The 21,267-nt window shown below is 39.1% G+C and overlaps 3 protein-coding genes across 3 annotated transcripts; 2 read left to right on the top strand and 1 right to left on the bottom strand.

Annotated features, from left to right (window-relative positions):
• Positions 1-229: 229 nt before the first annotated feature.
• On the bottom strand, positions 230-4,203 carry mxd3 (MAX dimerization protein 3). Its single transcript, XM_043256575.1, has 6 exons — positions 3,981-4,203; positions 3,215-3,317; positions 2,522-2,551; positions 2,111-2,225; positions 1,818-1,983; positions 230-1,591 (listed from the first exon to the last, which is right to left on the bottom strand). The coding sequence occupies exons 1-6, from the start codon at positions 4,048-4,050 to the stop codon at positions 1,476-1,478; spliced, it is 600 nt and encodes a 199-aa protein (XP_043112510.1). The 5' UTR covers positions 4,051-4,203; the 3' UTR covers positions 230-1,475.
• Positions 4,204-5,177: 974 nt separating this feature from the next.
• LOC122358124 (E3 ubiquitin-protein ligase RNF103-like) lies at positions 5,178-9,272 on the top strand. Its single transcript, XM_043257908.1, is given in 5 exon segments — positions 5,178-5,841; positions 5,923-6,065; positions 6,462-6,577; positions 6,869-8,289; positions 8,292-9,272. Coding segments are annotated over 5 exon segments (1,971 nt in total). The 5' UTR covers positions 5,178-5,615; the 3' UTR covers positions 8,357-9,272.
• A 723-nt stretch (positions 9,273-9,995) lies between these two features.
• Positions 9,996-21,038, top strand: immt (inner membrane protein, mitochondrial (mitofilin)). The gene is given in 16 exon segments (XM_043257517.1): positions 9,996-10,190; positions 11,222-11,295; positions 11,432-11,624; positions 11,737-11,890; positions 13,269-13,373; positions 14,448-14,555; positions 14,709-14,842; positions 15,282-15,385; positions 15,959-16,094; positions 16,269-16,398; positions 18,098-18,321; positions 18,898-19,029; positions 19,550-19,588; positions 19,590-19,680; positions 19,976-20,206; positions 20,209-21,038. Coding segments are annotated over 16 exon segments (2,271 nt in total). The 5' UTR covers positions 9,996-10,148; the 3' UTR covers positions 20,583-21,038.
• Positions 21,039-21,267: the final 229 nt, after the last annotated feature.

The following is a 21,267-nucleotide window of genomic DNA, read 5'->3' on the forward strand; positions in this document are numbered from 1 at the left end:
GATTTGCACTGTTGAACTTGAATAAACAGTTAATTTCGTAAAGTCTTTACCTTTTTTTTCATATTTAATATTTTCTGGAGAAGTTAAACCAAGCACGGTATTTAAATACTCAAATGTTCACATTTGAGACCATGCTAGGCTGTTTTGACGTTTTAATTGCATTACCAGCAAGGTTAGGATCTGATATGTAGGTAAAATAATGTATCTAAAACAATATTAACAAGTCAGATTAAATACATAAAATATTTATTTGTACAAAAGGCTTATGTTGGTAAAAAATAATAAAATGCTACATATGAATACAAGGAGAGACATAAATACAAAGGTGTTCCTGGTCCAATGACATACGAATAGTTCATAAGGCATTTGGTGTTCAGAACTGTATATACAATGTACATTTTGATGTACATTAACAATTACTGTACAAACATCTAAAAACAAAGGCATGTTCATAATAGTTTGCATAAATGACTGATATGAGCAGATACTGAACAGTTTGCAAATACAGCCCATGTATTTTGTCAATACTACCAACATACTGAATAGCTGTTTTAAAGTATGCATAAAAAGATTCACATGAGCAGACTAACACATGTTAAGGGGAAAAGGGATTCGACTGCTGAAAATCCACTGGAAAAATAAAAATATATAAAAAGAAAAACACTAAACTACTTTCTGTTTTTCAGGCTTCTCGCTTAGGGCTCAGCATAATAGCTTGTTTTTGGGTGTTTTAATAGCACCAACTTTGATTCTCTGGAGCGAACCAAAGCACAATAAAGCGTGCATAAAATGAAACGTCACAATGTTGCTGATAGTAGTTCAATAACAATCATTTTAAAGCCAACGGTACCTTTACCCAGTAGCAAATAACAAATGTTTAGCTGTAAAAGGAAAGCATTCTGGGCCTATGAATTGCAGCACCACAACCTTTGAATTAGCCTCCCCATTTTTTCAATTAAAAAAAAAAAAAGAAAAATTGCAATTTCACACATTATCAAACTTGAAAGAAACAACACACCTAAAGAGACATCACAAGTGCTCATGCGTATGCTTTGTGCAATGTATCAAAACTCTGTTAAAACAGAATTAAATAAGCTGGATATTAAACAATTAAGTGCAAGCCGTGTGTACTGCAGGCTGACCCTAAAGTTAAGCTCATTAGCTGGATAGTAGACAACTAACAGGTACGTGATCGTAACTAATCCAGAAAAAAAAAAATTATTCTGTGGAAATAAAGCATCACCAAAATTGTTACACTTGAATCTCATGAGTGTATAGCATACTAGAGCACCATAATGCCATTGGTGTAAAAGAATACTCTACACAAAATCATTCCAGTCATGCTTAAAAGTTGTTTGCGGCTGATGGTTTCAGAATGGCAGCAACATAAGGCTGTTCTGTGATGATGATGATGATGATGGTAAAGTCCCCCATCCATTTTATACCGTTCTGTGATGTTTGTAGATCTGGGACAGTCATAACCAGTTGTGATCGGAGGTAGAGTAGCTGTGGTCCACCCCAGCATGTGACGAGCCCAGACTATCTGACTCCAGCGTCCACACCATGCTCTCCACGTCAATCTCAACGTCCTCTGCAATTTTCAAGCAAATATGATCAATAACCCTGTAAATGTTTGCTCTACCACCCATTACTCAACTCCCCATGGCTTGCAAACCAAAACTCTGCTTTAATAACTTGTGTATTAAACCTTCAGTAATGCTTTCAAAAAGTTTTTTGATTGAGTAGTTTTAACCAAGTCGGTTATCGGTCACAATAATAATTGAATAGAAACATTTGAATGCCTGTGTGATGATCACCTCTCTCAGAGTCGGATCTCTCAGAGGACACAGCCGAGCCGAGGCTGTCGTTACGCATCCTCTCCGAACCCCCCTGCAGTTTCTCCAGCCGCGTGCGCAGTTCTCTCTGCTCCCAGCGCAGACGATCCTTCAGCAGCTCGGCACGCTCATCCTGTTCCTGCAGCTTCTGCAAGCGCACATAAACAACCACCTTTAAACCTTCTGCATAGACTTTTATAAGGCGAAGTACACATATACACAATAACCGTGTATACACTAATGAGATGCGTAGTAATACGGTCAATCTGGCTCACCTTGATGTGCAGCTGTGCTTGTCTGAGCAGATTGAGGGTTGTGTTTCTAGCTGAATCAGAGGACAGAGGAACCTGCTCCTTCAGCTGCTCCAAACAATGTTTTAACTGAGCTCTCCTACAATCACATGCAGCGAAACATCATTTACCTACGTGCAAAACCCTAAAGACGCATTTCACTTCACTCCAGCTTAAATTTGTCAAATTTGACTGGCTAAACAGAGTTCCAATAGCACTGGGACCTTTCCACTTTGTATGCGAGCAAAGCATTTTAAAGCGTGATGTTTTTTAATTCGCAGAGAACAACATTTCACTCCCACACCGAAGGGGCTGAATTGCTGACTATACTGATATGTAGAACAATTGCGATATTGCTGAATCGAACAACAGAATGCCAATAAAACTTAAAAATACCTGTGTTTCTCCAACTCATTGTGAACAGACCTGAAACAAAAGAACAAATAGCTTTATTTACCATAACATTTCACATATTCATATTAAATACATGTTTATTTGCATATGATCTGGGTGGATATGCATTTTGTACACATTTACATATAGCTAGACTGACCTACAGTTAAAAAGTACTTAATATAATCAATTCAGCACTTAATATTGGCAATATGACTTGATTAAACAGACACTACTGATAAGTACTGGGGCTGGTCGCGTAAACTATTTAGACTAGTCTTAGTCTTTATATTAGTCTTCTACTAATATTACATAGAATTTAGGATGGACAGTATGAACACTGGGATGCAACTAGATCCTGGAATGAGCTGCATCGTGGCATCACTGTTTTCTCCAAAGCTGCTTTATATATAAAAAAATTACTCATTCCATAACTGATGAACGTTAAAGAACTGAATTAAGAATGAACTTGATTTAGCCAGTTCACTATAGCGAGTAAAAACAGCTATCATTTTCGGATGAACACTTCAAGCAGCCTAAATTGAAGCAAATGCCTTTTATTCATTCATTCAAAGCAGAAGATCGCTGTGGTATACCATCTTTTTTTAAATAAACGTTTCAGAAGATGCAGAGTCGGTCCGTTAACAAAATAACGGCCAAAAGAGGACACCATTTGTCTGTGCACCTTACACTCACCTGCTGCTCCCGGGCGAATGACTCTTTGACTTCTGCTTTTTCCTCTTCTCTGTAACTCCTTTACTGGAGAATGGAAGCACTGAGGCATAACCGTGCTCGGCCTCTGAAAATGTACAATACACGAGCGATTAACAGCTCAGCCTGCTTCCTTTGTATATGCGATCTTTACGTACGAGATAAAAAAAAGAAGTTATTTTGGATATCTACAGAATCATGAGACGTAAGGCCGTTTCCTGATTCTCAATCTAAAAAGAAAGTGAAATATTAAGGTTCCACTACAGCAGACACAGGAAATATTTGCTGTATGTCAGCATCTCATCAAATCAGCTGTATGCGCTGACCGCTTTCTGATTTTGGCGCCATCGAACGATTCAGCAATTTTGAAATCTATGATTTCAACAGTAACTAAGTATCCAGTGATTTAAGCGACGTCTTTGTCGAACCTCTGTAACTGTAGCAGAATAACGGGCAGAGCGGCTACATTTTCAAACCTATGACGATTTCGCGCCTTTGTGTACAATACAGAACTGAAATGTAGGTCACCGAGCCAAACACAATAATATCAACATTAAAAGCGATGTTTATCACTCTACAAACACCCAAACAAACCTTTGCGGAAGAAGAAGACGCACTCGGTGCCCGTATGAGAAAATAAAAAGCGCAAACATAAATGAATGTGTGCAAAACACAAGCAAACAGCGGCGGACTGTCCAAAACGGCTTCGGTTTCAATGCAAACAATGTGAAAGAAATAACGCGTTTAATACCTCTTTCCCTCCGCTCCAAATATTCAGCTGCCTGCAGAAGCACTTGAATGTTGCATGTATTTACCTCCATTTCTGACAAACAATGTTATTTTGAAAGCGCCAAGAGACACTGATCTATTGAAGTGTAGAGGAGAGTTCGGCTGATCCAGCTCGCCACGTCATACGCGTCAGACGCGTCACGCCACGCCCTCCTCCACGCTGACGCGACCGCTCCCTTCAACAGACACAAAAACAACCCAGGTTATACTAGTATTTGCGCTAAAACTATTGATGGGAGCTTTAATTAAAGACGAGGACAACTGGCACTGCATTAGATGTAAATATTATCTTACCCAAGTTCGTAAAGTTCATTTAACTGGTTGAAATTGACTGGCCCTGGACAAAATGCGGGCTTTTATTTTGTGACACTTTGCGATTCTCACGAACATTACAAAAACAGACATTGAACATACAAAACATATTTTAAACAGTTATATTAAACAGTTAATCAATTTATTGAATACCGATTTAATTATTTTTAAATTAACTACTAAACGTGGCGTGACGCGTCCCGCAAATCTATTGTTAAAATGCAGATTCAGTAACATATTTAAAATAATGCAACGTTGAGATATAATGATAAATTCACCATGATGATAATACTGTGACATTGTTATCATGTGCACTTGAGCTTAGAATAAAGGTGCAACAAACAGATTGAAGTGAATTTCAAAATATTGTATTTCTGCAAATGAGATGTAGGATAAAAAAAAACAAAGCAAAAAAAAAAAAACAAAAAAAAAACAAACAAAAACAAATCAAAATCCCGAGGGGTTATATTTTGTGACACTTTTAATGCAAATAAAAACAGGTAACAAGTCTCTCTTCACAATTCAAAATACACAATTTAATAAAAATATATATAAATTAATACTATGTAATATAGGTTAATACTATATTAATATACTATGTAATTAAAAGTATGTAAACTAAAAACCTGCAAAACATTAAACGAAAGCAGGTATAAAATATATAAAGCTCTTAAATCGCTTTCTTTAATGATCTACAAACAAAATGTGTAAAAACAATAGCAAAATATTTACAACAATATGTGAACGAACAAATATTAATAAAACACATCACATTGATATTAACATTTTACGCGAAAGAGTTTTTGCGCCTTTTTAATTTATAACTAATTTTTGAACCGGAAGTATCGATGTGACGTCAGTTTGTTATGTGCACCAGCTGATAATCAGCCAGAGCCTACAGAAAACACTATTCACGCGCACAGAAACATTAGCGTTCTCGGGAATCGCAAACACAATATCGTTTTCGTGGTTTTTGGAGGAAAACGCGACAGGGATGTAAATGTTTCTAAATGAAGATAGCGGTTTGTTTAGTCGCGTGAGTTCTTGAGCGCGGCACTGAGGGACAAAACACACTGGCCTGCTGCTGAAGGTCCCTTTTCCGAAGCTGTTTTGACGTTCTGCCTCCACATTATATAATACGATGGAAACGATTCTTACCTGCTTAGGAAGTCGTTTGATGGACGGTTTCACTGGAGACGTATAAAAAAACGCCAGTGCCTCATAATACTGTACTTTCAATGCAAATTAGCTAGATCACAACGACAGCTCTTCCGTCTGTGAGAAAATGTGGTGGAAACTCTTCTTTTTGCTCCTGTATTTTTTCATGTTATTCATCCTGGCTAGGTTTTTTGAAGCCATCGTATGGTATGAGACGGGAATTTTCGCCACCCAGCTGGTGGATCCGGTGACATTGAGTTTCAAGAAACTCAAAACCATTCTGGAGTGTCGTGGTCTGGGATACTCCGGCCTGGCAGAGAAGAGGGATGTGAGGGAACTGGTTGAAAACTCAGGTAAATGTCCAAACAAGCCGTTTGCTTTCATTGACACGTATACGCTGACGTAAAAATGAATGCAATGTTTGCTTTTTGAAGGGGAGCTGATGCAAGGAGAGCTCTACTCGGCTCTCAAGAATGAGAAGGAGCAAGTGGCGTCTGACTCGAGCACCACTTTCAATGGAGAAATGCACTTTTATGAATTAGTGGAAGACACTAAAGATGGAATCTGGCTGGTTCAGGTTAGTATTAATCCTATATATGTCTAAATGCGAGATCTCAATTTACAGGGGTAGTTCACCAAAAAATGTATTTATGTTTTGGTTATGATTTTGTTACGCTCGAATAAGATGAGGACATGACAACGGTTAAAGAAGTTTCATTTTTAGATGAACTATTGTGAGGCGGTACAGAAACTGAAACCATAACCTTCTCAGCCAACTCATTTCAATGAAATGTAATGTCTCCGTCTTGTCCTCACATACATTAAGACGTCTGCTTGCGTGAGCACAGAGCCCAACAGGATTTAGTATCGGTTGCTGCAGCCAATGTCATTATTGGTCATTATCCCGAATTTATGCATATAATTGTACGCATAATTTTTTACATAATATTTAAAATATTAAATTTTCTCTTAGGTAATAGCCCAAGATAGAAATCCACTGTTAAGCACTGCCAACTGGGGCAAAATGGTACAGAAAGTTTCTCAGTTTGGCATTCGGACAGGCACTTTCAACTGCTCGAGTGACTCAAGGTAGGAAAGACTCAACTTATGTTCAACAGTGCACCTGTAACCACTGAAAGTACGTGCCATATTCCTGTGAGCTAATCAGTCAAGAATGGCATGTTTGAAATGTGCTGTATGCTAAACGGCTAAAACGACCCAAAAGTGAACTTAACAAGTAATATCATTACATAAGTAAAGTAATTATTGTTTTCGCAGTCACCAGGATTTCCATATACATTTAAATATTTTAAATCCCATTCAAAGCACAGTTGTTGTTATTGCCTGGGAAAAAAAAAAGTTTTTATTCCCTGTTGTCAGGTATTGCCATAAACGGGGCTGGATGAAGTCCACCCTCATCATGTCTGTCCCTCAGACCAACGCATCGAAAGGGAAGGTCATGTTGAAAGAGTACAGTGGCAGACGCATCGAAACGGAGCACATCTTCAAATGGATGACTGCGCACGTTGCCTCGCGTATTAAAACCATACGTTTCTCTGAGCAATTAATGGAAGACTGGTATCAGATGGAAAAGCAACCAGTGAAGATGTTCTTGTTTGCCAGACTGCTTCAGCCACCGGCATTTTTCTCAGCTCTCAGCATCAAATTTACGGGGCGCATCGAGTTTATCTTCGTTGACGTGCGTAACTGGGACAACACCACCTGTCTGGATGAGATTGGAGTGCAGCAAATGCCCTCGTACATTCTCAAGACACCAGAGGGCATCTACAGATATGGCAATACCACCGGAGAATTCATTTCCTTGCATGCCATGGATGCGTTTCTTCGGTCCGTACAACCAGAAGTCAATGACTTGTTCATTTTGAGCTTGGTTATGGTCAACCTAATGGCTTGGATGGACCTTTTCATTACGCAGGGAGCCACGATAAAACGCTTTGTGGTTTTAATCAGTACACTAGGGACTTATAATTCCTTACTCATCATATCCTGGTTGCCCATCCTTGGATTTCTTCAGCTTCCGTACCTGGATAACTTTTATGAGTACAGCCTGAAATTGTTGCGTTACGCAGACACAACTACTATCGCCTCGTGGGTCCGGGCCGACTGGACCTTCTACTCTTCTCATCCAGCCCTCTTCCTCAGCACTTATCTAGCCCATGGCCTTCTCATTGATTACTTTGAGAAGAAAAGAAGATGTAGCAATGAAGACCAAAATGCAAACAACCTAGAGTGGTTGTCAAGTCTTTGGGATTGGTACACCAGTTACTTAGTACATCCTATTGCCTCATTCCAGAACTTTGAGTCAGACTGGGACGACGATCCCAATTTCCTTTTGGAAAGATTGGCATTCCCAGACCTCTGGCTTCGCCCGCTTGTTCCAATAGACTACATCAAGAACCTGCCCACCTGGAAGTTCAGACTTGCTCAGTCTGGTGGGCTCAACCGAATGGATCGAGACAACCGACAAAAAACTATGATTAACCCAAATGGCGGCTCCAGCGGCGAGCAGGAAGTGCATCGCTGCAGTTCACAAGCTCTTCACGATAATAGCGATGGAGGTTCGGCTGCAACGAAGTCAGAGGAGCCGTGGTCTGGTGGAGAGGAACAGGACACTGATTGGTCCCATTGGCCTTGTGGCATGCTCCACTGCACCGAGTGTGTTGTGTGTCTCGAGAACTTTGAAGCGGATTGCCTTGTAATGGGTTTACCTTGCAGCCATGTTTTTCACCAGCAGTGCATCGTGGTCTGGCTAGCTGGTGGACGCCACTGCTGCCCTGTGTGCGGTGGCCATCATACAAGAAAAGACCTACAAGACAACATGCAACTGAACTGCTTGAACCAGAATAGTCCTCGTCCAATTAGTTTACGTCTTGCTTCTTGCACTCATTACAAAAAAAAGAAAAAAACAAGACGACTTGATGTGTTCATCTTTAGTCTGTAGATTCATAACATTGGCTCCTGGGATTTTGTTGGTGGTTTTAACTTGCGCAGTTATTAAATTCATCTTTCCGATATTTTTCAATTTTTTTTTTTTTTTTTTTAATGGGGAGAAACTTGATTTCATATACCTTGTACTTAGATTAAAAAAAGAATAGATTTTGAAAGCTAAATTATGCAAATGATAAAATACTGAATGATAAATTCAATGCATATGATTTAAAAAAAAAATTCTGTTGTAGCAGAATCCATGTTCCTGTACTTGAGAATTACATCTTGTGTTCAGTGTGTCTCCAAATGTGAATAATCTGTTTAAAACTGAGCTACACTACTAAGTCATTGGGGAATTGAAGACTTGCGAGTCTTTAAAGGATTAACCGACTGGGCATGTCATTATTATTATTATTATTATTATTATTATTATTATTATTATAAATTGTTTTTTTTATTTTTTTTCAAGACGAATAGCTTTAAATAACAAAACTTGCCCTGTGCACAACTGAAAATGGCTTAGGCAACGACATGCAGTTCTTGATGGCTCCATCTACAATTTAAGTTATTGTCTTGTTGGAGCATGTTAGTTTGGTCATTTTTTTGAACAGCGTTTTGCCACTAACACTAATAAAAGATTTACCCCCTTGACTGCTGTTTGTCAGAGTTTAAAAGTGATTCGGCAACCTGTAATTGCATTCAATTAAATAAAGTAAAACAAATTTCACCAGTGGTACACGTGGATTCCCTTAGGTTTGTTCTTTTACTAACATTTTAAACTCTAATATAAATATAGAAATTGAATTGCACACACTACAGGTATTAATGAGGTGCTTTTATTTTATTATTGTAGCAATAGCCAATAATACATTGTGTGGGTCAAAATGATAGATTTTTCTGTTATACTAAAAGTCATTAGAATATTAGGTAAAGATTGTGTAAATAAATATTTAAAATATTAACATTTTCAAATAGTTGTATCTCAGCTAAATGTTGTGCTGTCCTAACAAACCACACATTAATATTTCAAAAATATTAAATCTTATCAGCTTTTAGATTGTGAATTTCAAAAAACTGACGCTTATGGATGGTTTTGTGGTCCAGGGTCACATAATTTTTTTAATATAGCAGTCATTTGAATGTGGCTACGGTATTTTGCAATATTTTTCGGGAAATGTGCTTATTTGTGCTGGAAATAATGACACAGTGCAACAAAGATACCTAAGATAAAAAAATATATTTTTACTTTTGTTTTTTTACAGAGTTTGGCTGAAAAGTGGTCTCATTGACATTTAATATGCAAAATTAATATGAACAAATAAAATAAAAATAATTACACTTGATCACTTAGTTGTATTTTACATTGGCTACTATTGTAACCTATGTACCTCAGCAGCTATGTCTCAATGAAAGGCTTTCAATAATTTGAGAAAAGAAATATTAACTGAAGAATAATGATTTAAATTCTTAATTTAATTAAGTAATTTTAAAATGGGATATTTCTTTTCCGTGAACTAGTGACGTATGCATCACGTTGGGTGTGCCTACCGCGCGTGCGCTGCTCTGTCACTACGTGCACCAGTGCTGGAGCTAATCTACAGTGAGCCGGGGCAACATTGCTGTCGAGGTTGCTCACTTTTATAATGTTTTGCTGAAACTGGTGGCATATTTGTAGTCTTAAATCCAACACCCAGAATCAGAAGAGGCAAGCATGCTGCGCGTCTGTTGGAAAGGGGCACACACAGCAGCGCGGGTAAGTTTTATTCTGCTAGGACGGTCATTCAGTGACCCACAGCGAGCCCGACGTTTCTTAGGCGTATCATAAAATTACGGATTTTAATGGGCTCTGAAGTGTTTGTTTAATTAACCGGTGATTATGTTCAACTAAACTTCTTAATGAGTTTATGGTTTCATTTGTTGAGGTTTGTAATTTAAGTGGTGCACCAGGATAGAATGCTGCTGTACGTCAACGTCGTAACGTGGGGTCGAAAGAGGCGGTCAGAGTGTGATTGGCAGATTCTTCGAACCAATGATGTTTCACATTTAAGAGAGTGACGCCTCCATCCACTAATAAAAAGACAGCATGTGCGCTTGCGTAAATATAGGCGGGCTGTGTATGATTCATATTTTCTGTCACCGGATAACCAACCTAGCTAACAGCTGTCTGAAAATCTTACATTTTAATGAATTCGCCTTTATTTGTATTTAATAGCGTTTTACTGAAATGTTGTTCAGGTACAGCATTTTATCAAAACGCTACACTCTGTAGACACCATTAACTATGTCGTGGTTTTGTCCAATGGAAGGACGTGACCTTGCCGTTGAAAAGTTCAGAAAGTTTCCTCACACAAACCATACCTTCGTTTGTACTGTGGCGCTTTTATGTTAATTAGTCTAATGAATAATCGATATGCTAAGTCTAACAGCTGCTAAACTTTCACCGTCTTCTTATAGGCACTAAAGAAACGAACTAATGTTTGTTTGCCATCCGTTCATTCATTCATTTGTCGTTTCGTTTAGTGTTTAATCGATGCTTGATCCAACGTGTTTTAAGAATAACATTTTTTTGTTTGGTTTTTAAAGTCAAAGAGCAACAATGAAAAATAAGTTTTCACTGAACATCATTGAAACATGAAAAGTATGGCTGTTTATTACAAACTGATGTACAACAGTGGTTGTGATCAGTGTAAAAAGCAAGTATTACTTTTAATACTGTACCTTGCATTACATTTTGCTGTAGTGCATGTGAGATTACAATTTGTTTGTTTGTTTGTTTGTCTGCAGCAATGTGTGTGTGGTAAAGTAAAGGCCCATCCATTGCAGCACTGCCGTAGATACACCACGGCTGGAGACTCTGGGTATGACACCAAACTGAAAGTTTAACCTTAAAAGCACAAAGCTTACAATGATATGCCTGAGTGATGACTTATTTATTTGGTGTGTGAAAAAAGGGGTCAAATTACACATCTTAAATTTGGTCTTTTTACTCTGCAGAAATACTGCTGGGAAAATAGTGGCAGCTAGTCTTTTAACGGTCGGCGGTGGCCTTGGTGGTACGATCCTTTATGCCAAATGGGACCCGAAGTTTCGTGCAAATATAGAGAAGAGCGTTCCATACTCGGATCAACTGTTTGAGATGGCACTTGGTCCGCCTCCTCCTCCATTCGTCCCTTTACAGAAGAAACCAGTAAGCGTTACTTTCACTTTTCCTTTATTCTTAGACCAGATTCATCTATGCAGCTGTCTACTTCATGCCTTTAGTGATGTCAAGTAATTTCAGATATGTTTTTCATGTATAGGGAAAGATCGAACCCCTGCAAATCTCTTCATTGTCAGAAGCATCTAAGGAGTCCAAGCAGCCTAAAGCTAAAGCCAAGAAGTCTGCTCCAGCACCTGTAGAAGCTCCACCTCCTGTAGAAGAAGCACCGGCACCAACCCCACAGACGCTCGAGGGTGAGCGAGACTCACAAATGTCTTCACGTGCAGGCACTATCAGGTTTTAGATATGCAGCAATTACATTTCACAGTTTCAGACATATTAGTGAAATTTCATGTGCAAAAAAAACTCATTTTACATTTGTGATCCTACCCTTGTTCTGTTGCACACTCTTGTGCTAATTGTACTTGCTGTAATGCACTGATCAGTGTATTTAGAAATTGCAGCATTATGCCAAAAATTGATTTAACGTTTCGCAATTATATTTCAGATCTTCTAATAAAATGTTTCGGTATCCGTAAAGTAAAAATAAGTTTGACAGCTTTCTGCCTGTCCAGGCACATGCACCAAAACCTATTGGCTATTATTATTATTTTTTACACATTGTAAGAAAAAAAACCATCCTAACGCATTGGTTAAATTAAGAGTTTTGTTTAGTGGTCCACTAATACAGATGAATCCATAATGCTATCATTCATAATAATACCAGAGTGAAAGTATTAATGCATATTACGTAACATGTAGGTTGGTATGACTGTAGATTTTCAGAACCAGCACTTCTCTTATCCAACTGGTTGTGGTTGTCAGCCACTGCTGAGTATTGAAAAATTGTTACCTATCATTGTGGCTTGTATATATCTCGCTGTCATAGTCTTAGTCACAAAAATATTTGCTATTGGTCTTTGTCCCAATTTTACGGTCAGTGAAACCAAAGGAAAACAACCTCCACATGCTGTCACATACTGTAGTTACTACATTTAAAGAGGAATGAACTACGTAACGGTTAAAATAATAATACAGTCAGTATAGTTTGAATGTGTGTAATATGAATGAAAACTGCACTTACATAGTTCATCAATCAATCACTTTCATTTATACAGCGCTTTTAACAATACAGATTGTATCAAATAGGAGAATAGAATGATATTGATGTATAATGACGAGATTAACTCTTAATTTTTTTATTAAATGCAGAGACGGTCTCTGTAAACAAATCGACGATCCTCACTAGAAATTAAGTATCCCCAAAGTGCACATATGTCATATGACATTCCAGCATCAGTTGCATTGATACGCTGCCGTTCATGACTCCTCCACCGTGGCCTGATGGGATGGTAAAGTGATACTGACTTAAGTAGCAGGGTGCTTTTTGCTTGCTGTTAATTCAGGCATACTACTCATCAGCCGATTAATTTTTCACCTACTATATAGATACTGAATGCATCATTTCACTGTTAAAATTAAAAACCATCAGCCGAATTTCTAATCATATCATATCCATATGCAAATGATAAAATGATCACAGGCAGTGCTAGTTAATTTACTTTAAGTTGTGCCGCTTTTGATCACTGATCTGTGATCTATATTTCTCATGGAGTCCTAATGTTGTTGCAGAAGCCTCAGCAGAGGCAGCTCATATAATTTCGGCTATCAGCGAGGTGCCGTCTGTGCCCGCTCCGGGTACAAGTGACGAAAGCCCACCTGGCCCCCCGGCGGCAGGTCAGCACTGGATTGTTCACACGACCTTCTGCCTGCAACTGATCCACAGCCTGTTTGTCTTCATCGCATCAGTTGTTGTGTCTCGTCCTCTCTGCATGCTCTCAAACTTCACACCCTCTGGTTCCCTTTTGCTGTCTTTCACCCGCTAACATGTTCTGTTCATTACTTCACTACTACTACTATGTTACTAATCGGTATTCTTTTCCAGTAACTAACAAAAGCGTATCTCCATATGTAATGACCTGTGGCAAATATGCTAAACTCATCTGAAAATGAACAAATCAGTTTGGCTTGCCAAAACTGATTCAGATTATTGATCATTGACCGCTAAAGCCCTATTCGGACAGGACTTTTTTTCTAAACTTCGTGTGAGTTTCGATTCTGATCACCTGACGTCTGCCATTTTCATATACCATTTTGGACGGGAGCATTATTCGGATTGATTACAATAAGTATAATCACAAATACCAATGTGAAGCTAAATGGCTAGTACAACAAAACCATGTTAATGTGTGGTTACTTTAGTTTATCTATTGTATTTTTATTGTTTCATTTTGGTAATGGTGGCCTATTGAGTGAGTAATCTTACCTAAAACTGATATTACAATAGCCAGTCTTAACACGTTTACATGAGCTAGCTCTTTAATTTATGGTAATTTCACGTTGCCCAAAACAAATAATTTCACCGGCAATCACACATATTGCATTTGGAAGGGATTCGTTTTCTCAAAAAAAAAAAAGTAGGTAATTTGCTCTGGAATTATCACAAAGGTTGTAAGAATAAGACACAGACATGGCAGATTCGGTCAAGTATATCTGTGAAACAAACAGTTCTCTAACGACCCCCTTTAAAACTAGTCCTGTCCTAATAGGGCTTACGTTTAGGTTTTTAGATTCACTAAAAAAGACCTGATTTGTTCACAGATGATGTTCTTCTTTAAGTTATGCATGTAACCAGTGAAGACGGTGTACGACAAAGGCATCATTTCACATCACCCAGTGTTTATCTGGTTTAGGTGAAAAAATGATTTCCCATGGCACTGGAATAGCTCAAGAGTGTTTTTGTGTGCGTAGGTGAAGAGCGTAAGGATCATCATGAGCCTGAACTGAAGGAGAGGCCAGCGGAGGAAGTGTCCGCTCGACTGGCTCAGCAGGATAAGGCTGAGCAGGAAGCTTTAGCAGGTGGGTGACCACACAATCTGCGTCTGAACCAGTTAATAAAGAAGTGGTTTATAGGTTACCTTATACTAATTTGTCTTTGCTCCTTTTTCCTGCCTCCACTTTAGTGCCTAACTCATGTATTTGTATGCGCTGTGTAATGTTTGTGTGCATCAGACCTGACCGCTGGATTGGAGGACAGTCTGGGCAGCTCTGCTAAGACTACCCTGCAGGCCATCGGAGCCCAGGAGGCTGCGCTGACAGCCATCGCGTCACATACAAACAAGCTCAAAGAAGCCATGGACTCACAGGTGAAACCATGCATAAACATTTAGTTAAATCAGTTGTATTAGATAAAAGAGACATGCAAAATATGCAGTGGTTGTTGGGATATGCTGCTGTAGCAATGTGCTAAAACACCTCAGCACCAGCAACCACCACCAATGCCCTTGCCTTGGCATGATGTTCAAGTAAAAAAAAAAAGACACCACATCTTATAAAGTTACACTCTAAGCATATTTCAGTTACAAACAATACTTAACACTATAGACTTTAGGGCCGTTTTCAATAAATGAGATCATTATCAACAAAATGCATTTTATACCTTATATCAATTTACACTGCAATGGTGCAATGGTTTTTTGTCAATGCTACACTAGCTTACTCGTTACATTCAATGGAGAGCTAACTGTTGAGCTTTTATGCACTGAATTTCTGCTGCTTGTGACGTTGTCATGTGTTTGAGTTCAGACTCCTCCAGATGAAAAGTCCTCTCAGTGGAAAGCACTGAATGAGGCTCTGAGTGACCGGACCAGAGCCATGGAAGAAGCTGAAGAAGCCCTGCTCAAAGCCAAGTGAGACTTGTTTCTTAAATTACAGTTTCAAGACACATTTTAACCAGTGTCTGTTTGTTATTTGTAAGAGTGAAAGAAGACTCTTATGCTCACCAATGCTGCATTTATTTGATTAAAACGCAGTATGAATAGTGAAATATTGTTGCGTTTTCAAATAACAAATTTCTATTTGAATATTTTCTTTACTTCTGTGATGCAAAGAAGTTACTTTTTAGCTTCATTACTCCAATTTTCTGTTACATGATCCTCCAGACATAATTTTAAAATGCTTATTAATATCAGAGTTGATAACTATATATCGCTATGCATTTTGTGAAAATCTTAAGCAATTTTTTTCATGATTCCTTGATAAACAGAAGGTTTGTAAAAGATCAAAAGTGGCAGCAAAGACATTTATACTATTTAATGCATGCATGATTAATAAAAGTATGAACTTAATTTGCACAAAAATCCCAAACCATGTCAGCTGTCCCTTTCTACTGTCGAATGTAACATACTGTCATAATGCTCAGCCGTGCACACAGAGGTGCCTAATTTGACCGTTTTGTTGATTTTTGTTGTATGTGCATTTAGAGGAGAGCTTGAAAAATTACGCGGCGTGATCAACAGTGCAAAACAATCCAAGATCGACTCAGCAAGACCCCAAATCCTGGCCGCCGAGGAGAACTTGCACAGCATGATTGTGGATCTGGACAAAGTAGTAACCAAGGTAAGTATCTTAATCTGACTATGTTAATTTACTTTGGAGAAACCCAGTACATATAAATGAGAATCGAGCCTGTAATCTGTTTAGCTTTATACTCCCGGAGACTCTGGTGACATATCACTGTGTCTCATCTGGAGTCTGTAACTCACACCTGGGTATTGTCTGTCTCTTGTGCAGGTGCAGACGGCACAGACGGAGGCGAAGATTGTGTCTCAGTACAGTGAACTGGTGAATGAAGCCAAAGCTCAGTTCCAGCAGGAGCTCGCCAACATCACGCCTGAGATCCAGGCCAACTGGAAGGGGCTCTGTAAGATTTCACTCACAGACTGATGTTTGCCATTGATCTCGTGGATTATGACCCCCTCTCTGTCTCTCTCTCTCTCTGTCTCTCTCTCTCTCTCTCTCTCTCTCTGTCTCTCTCTCTCTCTCTCTCTCTCTCTCTCTCTCTCTCTCTCTCTCTCTCTCTCTCTCTCTCTCTCTCTCTCTCTCTCTCTCTCTCTCTCTCTCTCTCTCTCTCTCTCTCTCTCTCTCTCTCTCTCTCTCTCTGTCTCTCTCTCTGTCTCTCTCTCTCTCTCTCTCTCTCTCTCTCTCTCTCTCTCTCTCTCTCTGTCTCTCTCTCTCTCTCTCTCTCTCTCTCTCTCTCTGTCTCTCTCTCTCTCTCTCTCTCTCTCTCTCTCTCTCTCTGTCTCTCTCTCTCTGTCTCTCTCTCTCTCTGTCTCTCTCTCTCTCTCTCTCTCTCTCTCTCTCTCTCTCTCTCTCTCTCTCTCTCTCTCTCTCTCTCTCTCTGTCTCTCTCTCTCTCTCTCTCTCTCTCTCTCTCTCTCTCTCTCTCTCTCTCTCTCTCTCTCTCTCTCTCTCTCTGTCTCTCTCTCTCTCTCTCTCTCTCTCTCTCTCTCTCTCTCTCTCTCTCTCTCTCTCTCTCTCTCTCTCTCTCTCTCTCTCTCTCTCTCTCTCTCTCTGTCTCTCTCTCTCTCTCTCTCTCTCTCTCTCTCTCTCTCTCTCTCTCTCTCTCTCTCTCTCTCTCTCTCTCTCTCTCTCTCTCTCTCTCTCTCTCTGTCTCTCTCTCTCTCTCTCTCTCTCTCTCTCTGTCTCTCTCTCTCTCTCTCTGTCTCTCTCTCTCTCTCTCTCTCTCTGTCTCTCTCTCTCTGTCTCTCTCTCTCTCTGTCTCTCTCTCTCTCTCTCTCTCTCTCTCTCTCTCTCTCTCTCTCTCTCTCTCTCGAGTGTTCATTACTTTTACATTTAATTCATATGAGTAATATTCTAATGTTAATTTCTTTACAGTGTTCTCTCTCTATTCTGAGCACATAAATGGAGTAAGAAGATTAGTAAAATGTACATGTAAATTAAACTTAGTAAGGAGGAAAGTGTTAATTACTTTGGAATAGTTAACACTTGAGTAATATTAGCTGTGACTTTTTCCTCTATAAATTCTTAATTTGCTGCTTATTAATAGTTTAAGAAGAGGTATTGGATAAGATTAAGGATGTAGAGTAAGGCATTAATATGTTCTTAATACTAATAAATGTATAATTTTCTAGTAATATGCATGCTACTGTAAAATAAAGTGCTACCCGGGAAAACACTGCGAGCCATTTAGTGAATTCAGTCATCAAGCAGCCACAGCCACCCTTCCTTTTATCATCAGAGACATGATTGCTAAGCAGTCTCTCTGTCTGTGCTTGTAATGATTTTAGCGTCTTTTGCTGACGCTTTTAAATGGTTTTAAACTGCTGAAAAGCTTGCTGCATTAGCTCTCACCCATATATGATCACGTCACTCCATTGTGTAAATTATTCAGTCTCTTTGGTTATTGTTGCAGAACATTCAGTGCATCCCTAGTTTTAATATATTAAAGCAGTTATTGGCCTTGAAGAAGTATTTGAATAACATAATAATAATAATAATAATAATAATCTGATGCAGTTGTTAGGTCCATCACAATGATGTCTCTACCCCGTTATTCTTTCTGAATGCTTCTGTGCTTCGATTTTTTAATTTTTTTTAAAGCGGGAAAACTGAGCGCAGATGATCTGAATTCTCTGATTGCTCATGCCCACCGGCGCATCGACCAGCTGAACCGTGAGCTGGCAGAGCAGCGGGTGAGGGAGCAGATTCACATTGAGGCGGCTCTGGAGCAGCAGAAGCTGGAGGACCAGAAAACGCTGGAGAGAGCAGTGGCTTCGGCCTTGGAGCACAGGCGAGAGGACATGAGACTCGAGCAGGAGAAGAAGGTGTGTGATTCAGCTCTGCTGTACTCTGTTAAAAATTAAATTTTTTTTTTATTTTTTACTACTTAATTACATTTTGGTACTCTTTGTATTCCATAGTTTTTACATTATGTCTTGGGGTTATTAACTGTATTACCATATAATTTACATCTATTATTTTTAATATTTTATTTGTGAATAGCCCTAAAAATGTATTAATATCTAAAATGTATATTAATACATTAAAAATTATACAAATTAAATCTAAATATACAATGTAAATAAATATAAATTATTAATGTAAAAATACATCTACATAAAATAAACATTAATATTGACTTGAATTTGAAGCAGTTGTAAAAGCTGTGAAAGTTTTTTTTTTTTTCTTCTTTCTCCTCTGCACTGTTTGGTCCATCAACCAGGGCAGTAACACCTGCTATGGTGTTGTTAGTCTTCTTGATGGTTTCTTGGTACAGTTGTCACACCTCTAGTGTTGATAGACAGTGATATAACTTATATAATAAGGAAATACATAAGGAAAGTAAAAACTTTGCTACTGTTACTGCAGTCATTGCACGCTGCTCTTTGTGTGTGTGTCAGGCTCAGGAGGTGCGTGAGGTGATGGAGGCTGAGATGAGGACACAGCTGCGCCGTCAGGCTGCCGCTCACACAGATCACCTGCGGGATGTGCTGAAGGTTCAGGAGCAGGAGCTGCGCGAGGAGGCCCAGGAGGTACCAACACTGTCTCTTCACATGCACTAACAACTCCACAAAATTCGTAATAGAATTTAATGCTTAAGAGAAGATAGAGTTAGTGCTACCTATTTGAGTGAGCGGTTTGGTGCTGGTAGTGGTACAGAAACTAAAAAGTAATGCACCAAAATTTTGTTAGCAGGATTACATTTTTAGTTTCAGCCAAAACCATTTTGGAGTCATTGGCAAAAGTTTCATTGACAAAATGTAATGTTTGGAGCGCTTTCTGCATTTTACTAAATAAGTTTTGATTAGAAAAATTACTGTATAATTAAAAATTGATACAAAGATGCATCTTATGTCTTTATAGGTTTATATACAATTCAAGATTTGTATTTATATGTATGATTGTTAAACACATTTGATTAATTCATGATTAAGATTTATTTTCAGTTTTGGTTGGAATGAATTTTGGTGGTCAGTATAGCTCTTTGTTTCTACAATACTGCTCTCTGTTTCAACTAGTTAACTCTAAATGGATTATATTATTTCTTTGTAGATTCTGAACAGTAAGATGATGGAGCAAGAAACTCATTACGCAGAGACTAACTCAAGAACAGCTGGACACCTTCACTTTGGACATGAACGCAGCTTATGCCCGTCTAAAGGGCATTGAAGAGGCCATAGACAGTAAGTCTCAAACTCATGATACTTATCACATTTAACGGAAATCAAAAGAGGAGGATCTAGTGTCCAGTCAAATGTAATGTTTTCAAGTCAATAATAAAATCCATCAAAGAGCGTACTTCTTGAATTCATATCAATTCATAATTAATGAATCAGTGACAGACTAAGTGCAAAGACAACTCTTCAATCCTTTTCAGTTTGAAAAACCATTTTGATTTGTCCAAATTAATACTCTTCAATCCTCAGTTTGAATTGCTTGTTTAATGTTAATAATATTAAATGTTTGTTTTGTCTCCAGGTCATGTGATTGCTGAGGAGGAGGCCCGTAAGGCTCATCAGTTGTGGCTTTCTGTAGAGGCTCTGAACTACACCCTCAAGTCCGCAGGAGCTGATTCCCCCACTGAGCCTCTAGAGGCCGCTGTGCGCTCAATTAAAGAGAACTGTGCAGAGAACGAGTTCGCTCAGGCCTTGGCCACCGCCATTCCTGAAGAGTCTCTGAACCGAGGAATCTACAGCGAAGCTTCCCTTCGCGACGTTTCTACGATATCCGCCGGCTTGTGCGACGCGTGGCGCTTATCGATGAGACACGCAACAGCCTGTACCAGTACTTCCTGTCCTACCTGCAGTCCATCCTCTTGTTTGAAAGGGAGCAAGTAGCACCACCCGCTAAACTAGCTCCCGAAGATCTCGACACGTTCAGGCTGCTCGCCTACGCCACTTACAGCATTGAGCGCGGCGACCTGGAACTAGCTGCTAAGTTTGTCAACCAGCTTCGGGGCGAGTCACAGCGTGTGGCGCAGGACTGGCTTAAGGAAGCCCGACTCACCTTAGAAACAAAGCAGGTGATTAGCCTGCTATCGGCGTATGCTAATGCCGTAGGGTTGGGCACCACACAGGCCCCTTAGCCGCCCACTCTGTCGATATTATGTAAATTACGAGGAGTGTTACTTGCCCGCTATTAAAGGAACCTTCTGCTCCTCTGTTTAATTTATAAATAGGTTGTGTGCTAGCCAAAAATTTGTTTTTCTTATCTGCCCAAAGCACTTTTGCAGGAAGTCTTTGCCCTTAAAACAATTGTGGCCTACCATCCAGACCAATCGGTAGTCGATAAGCGGGAAACACTCGGCAGTGGCACTCCTCAGTGTATATGGCGCACATCTCACTGGTTAGGATTTAATGTGCATTTAGCAGGTTAAAAGGCCTTGTGATCGGCAGTGTGATGCTGAACCTGTTCACTGTTTCAGAATTCACATGTAATGCTTCAGTTATATTTACTGGTTGTTTATTAACCCAAACTGTTGAGAATAATCAGTCCTCTGATTCAGTATTGGAGATCAATAAATCATGGTTGTTGACAATAATGGCATTTCGATTATTTGCTTGTCTGCATTGTTGTAACCAAGGTCAAGAGATGGTTAAGTAGTGGTTAACTGAAAACAATAAAATTTGGTCCCAGTTTATATTGTTTTCCTGATACGTGTGTGTGTGTATATACACAGTAACTAGAGGTGTACATAGTATGTGACCACAGTGGTAAGTACACATTGGTACATTGTATCTACCGCTTAAATATTCCTGTAACTACACACA

Source organism: Puntigrus tetrazona, chromosome 14 (assembly GCF_018831695.1).
Source record: "Puntigrus tetrazona isolate hp1 chromosome 14, ASM1883169v1, whole genome shotgun sequence".
Classification (NCBI taxonomy): domain Eukaryota; kingdom Metazoa; phylum Chordata; class Actinopteri; order Cypriniformes; family Cyprinidae; genus Puntigrus; species Puntigrus tetrazona.

Coding starts and splice junctions, on each gene's coding strand:
- mxd3 (XM_043256575.1), bottom strand. CDS start 4,050: ATGGAGGTAAATACATGCAACATTCAAGTGCTTCTGCAGGCAGCTGAA. Junction 2,226..2,521: donor AATGAGTTGGAGAAACACAG/GTATTTTTAAGT, acceptor ATGTGATTGTAG/GAGAGCTCAGTTAAAACATT. Junction 1,984..2,110: donor AAGCACAGCTGCACATCAAG/GTGAGCCAGATT, acceptor GTGCGCTTGCAG/AAGCTGCAGGAACAGGATGA.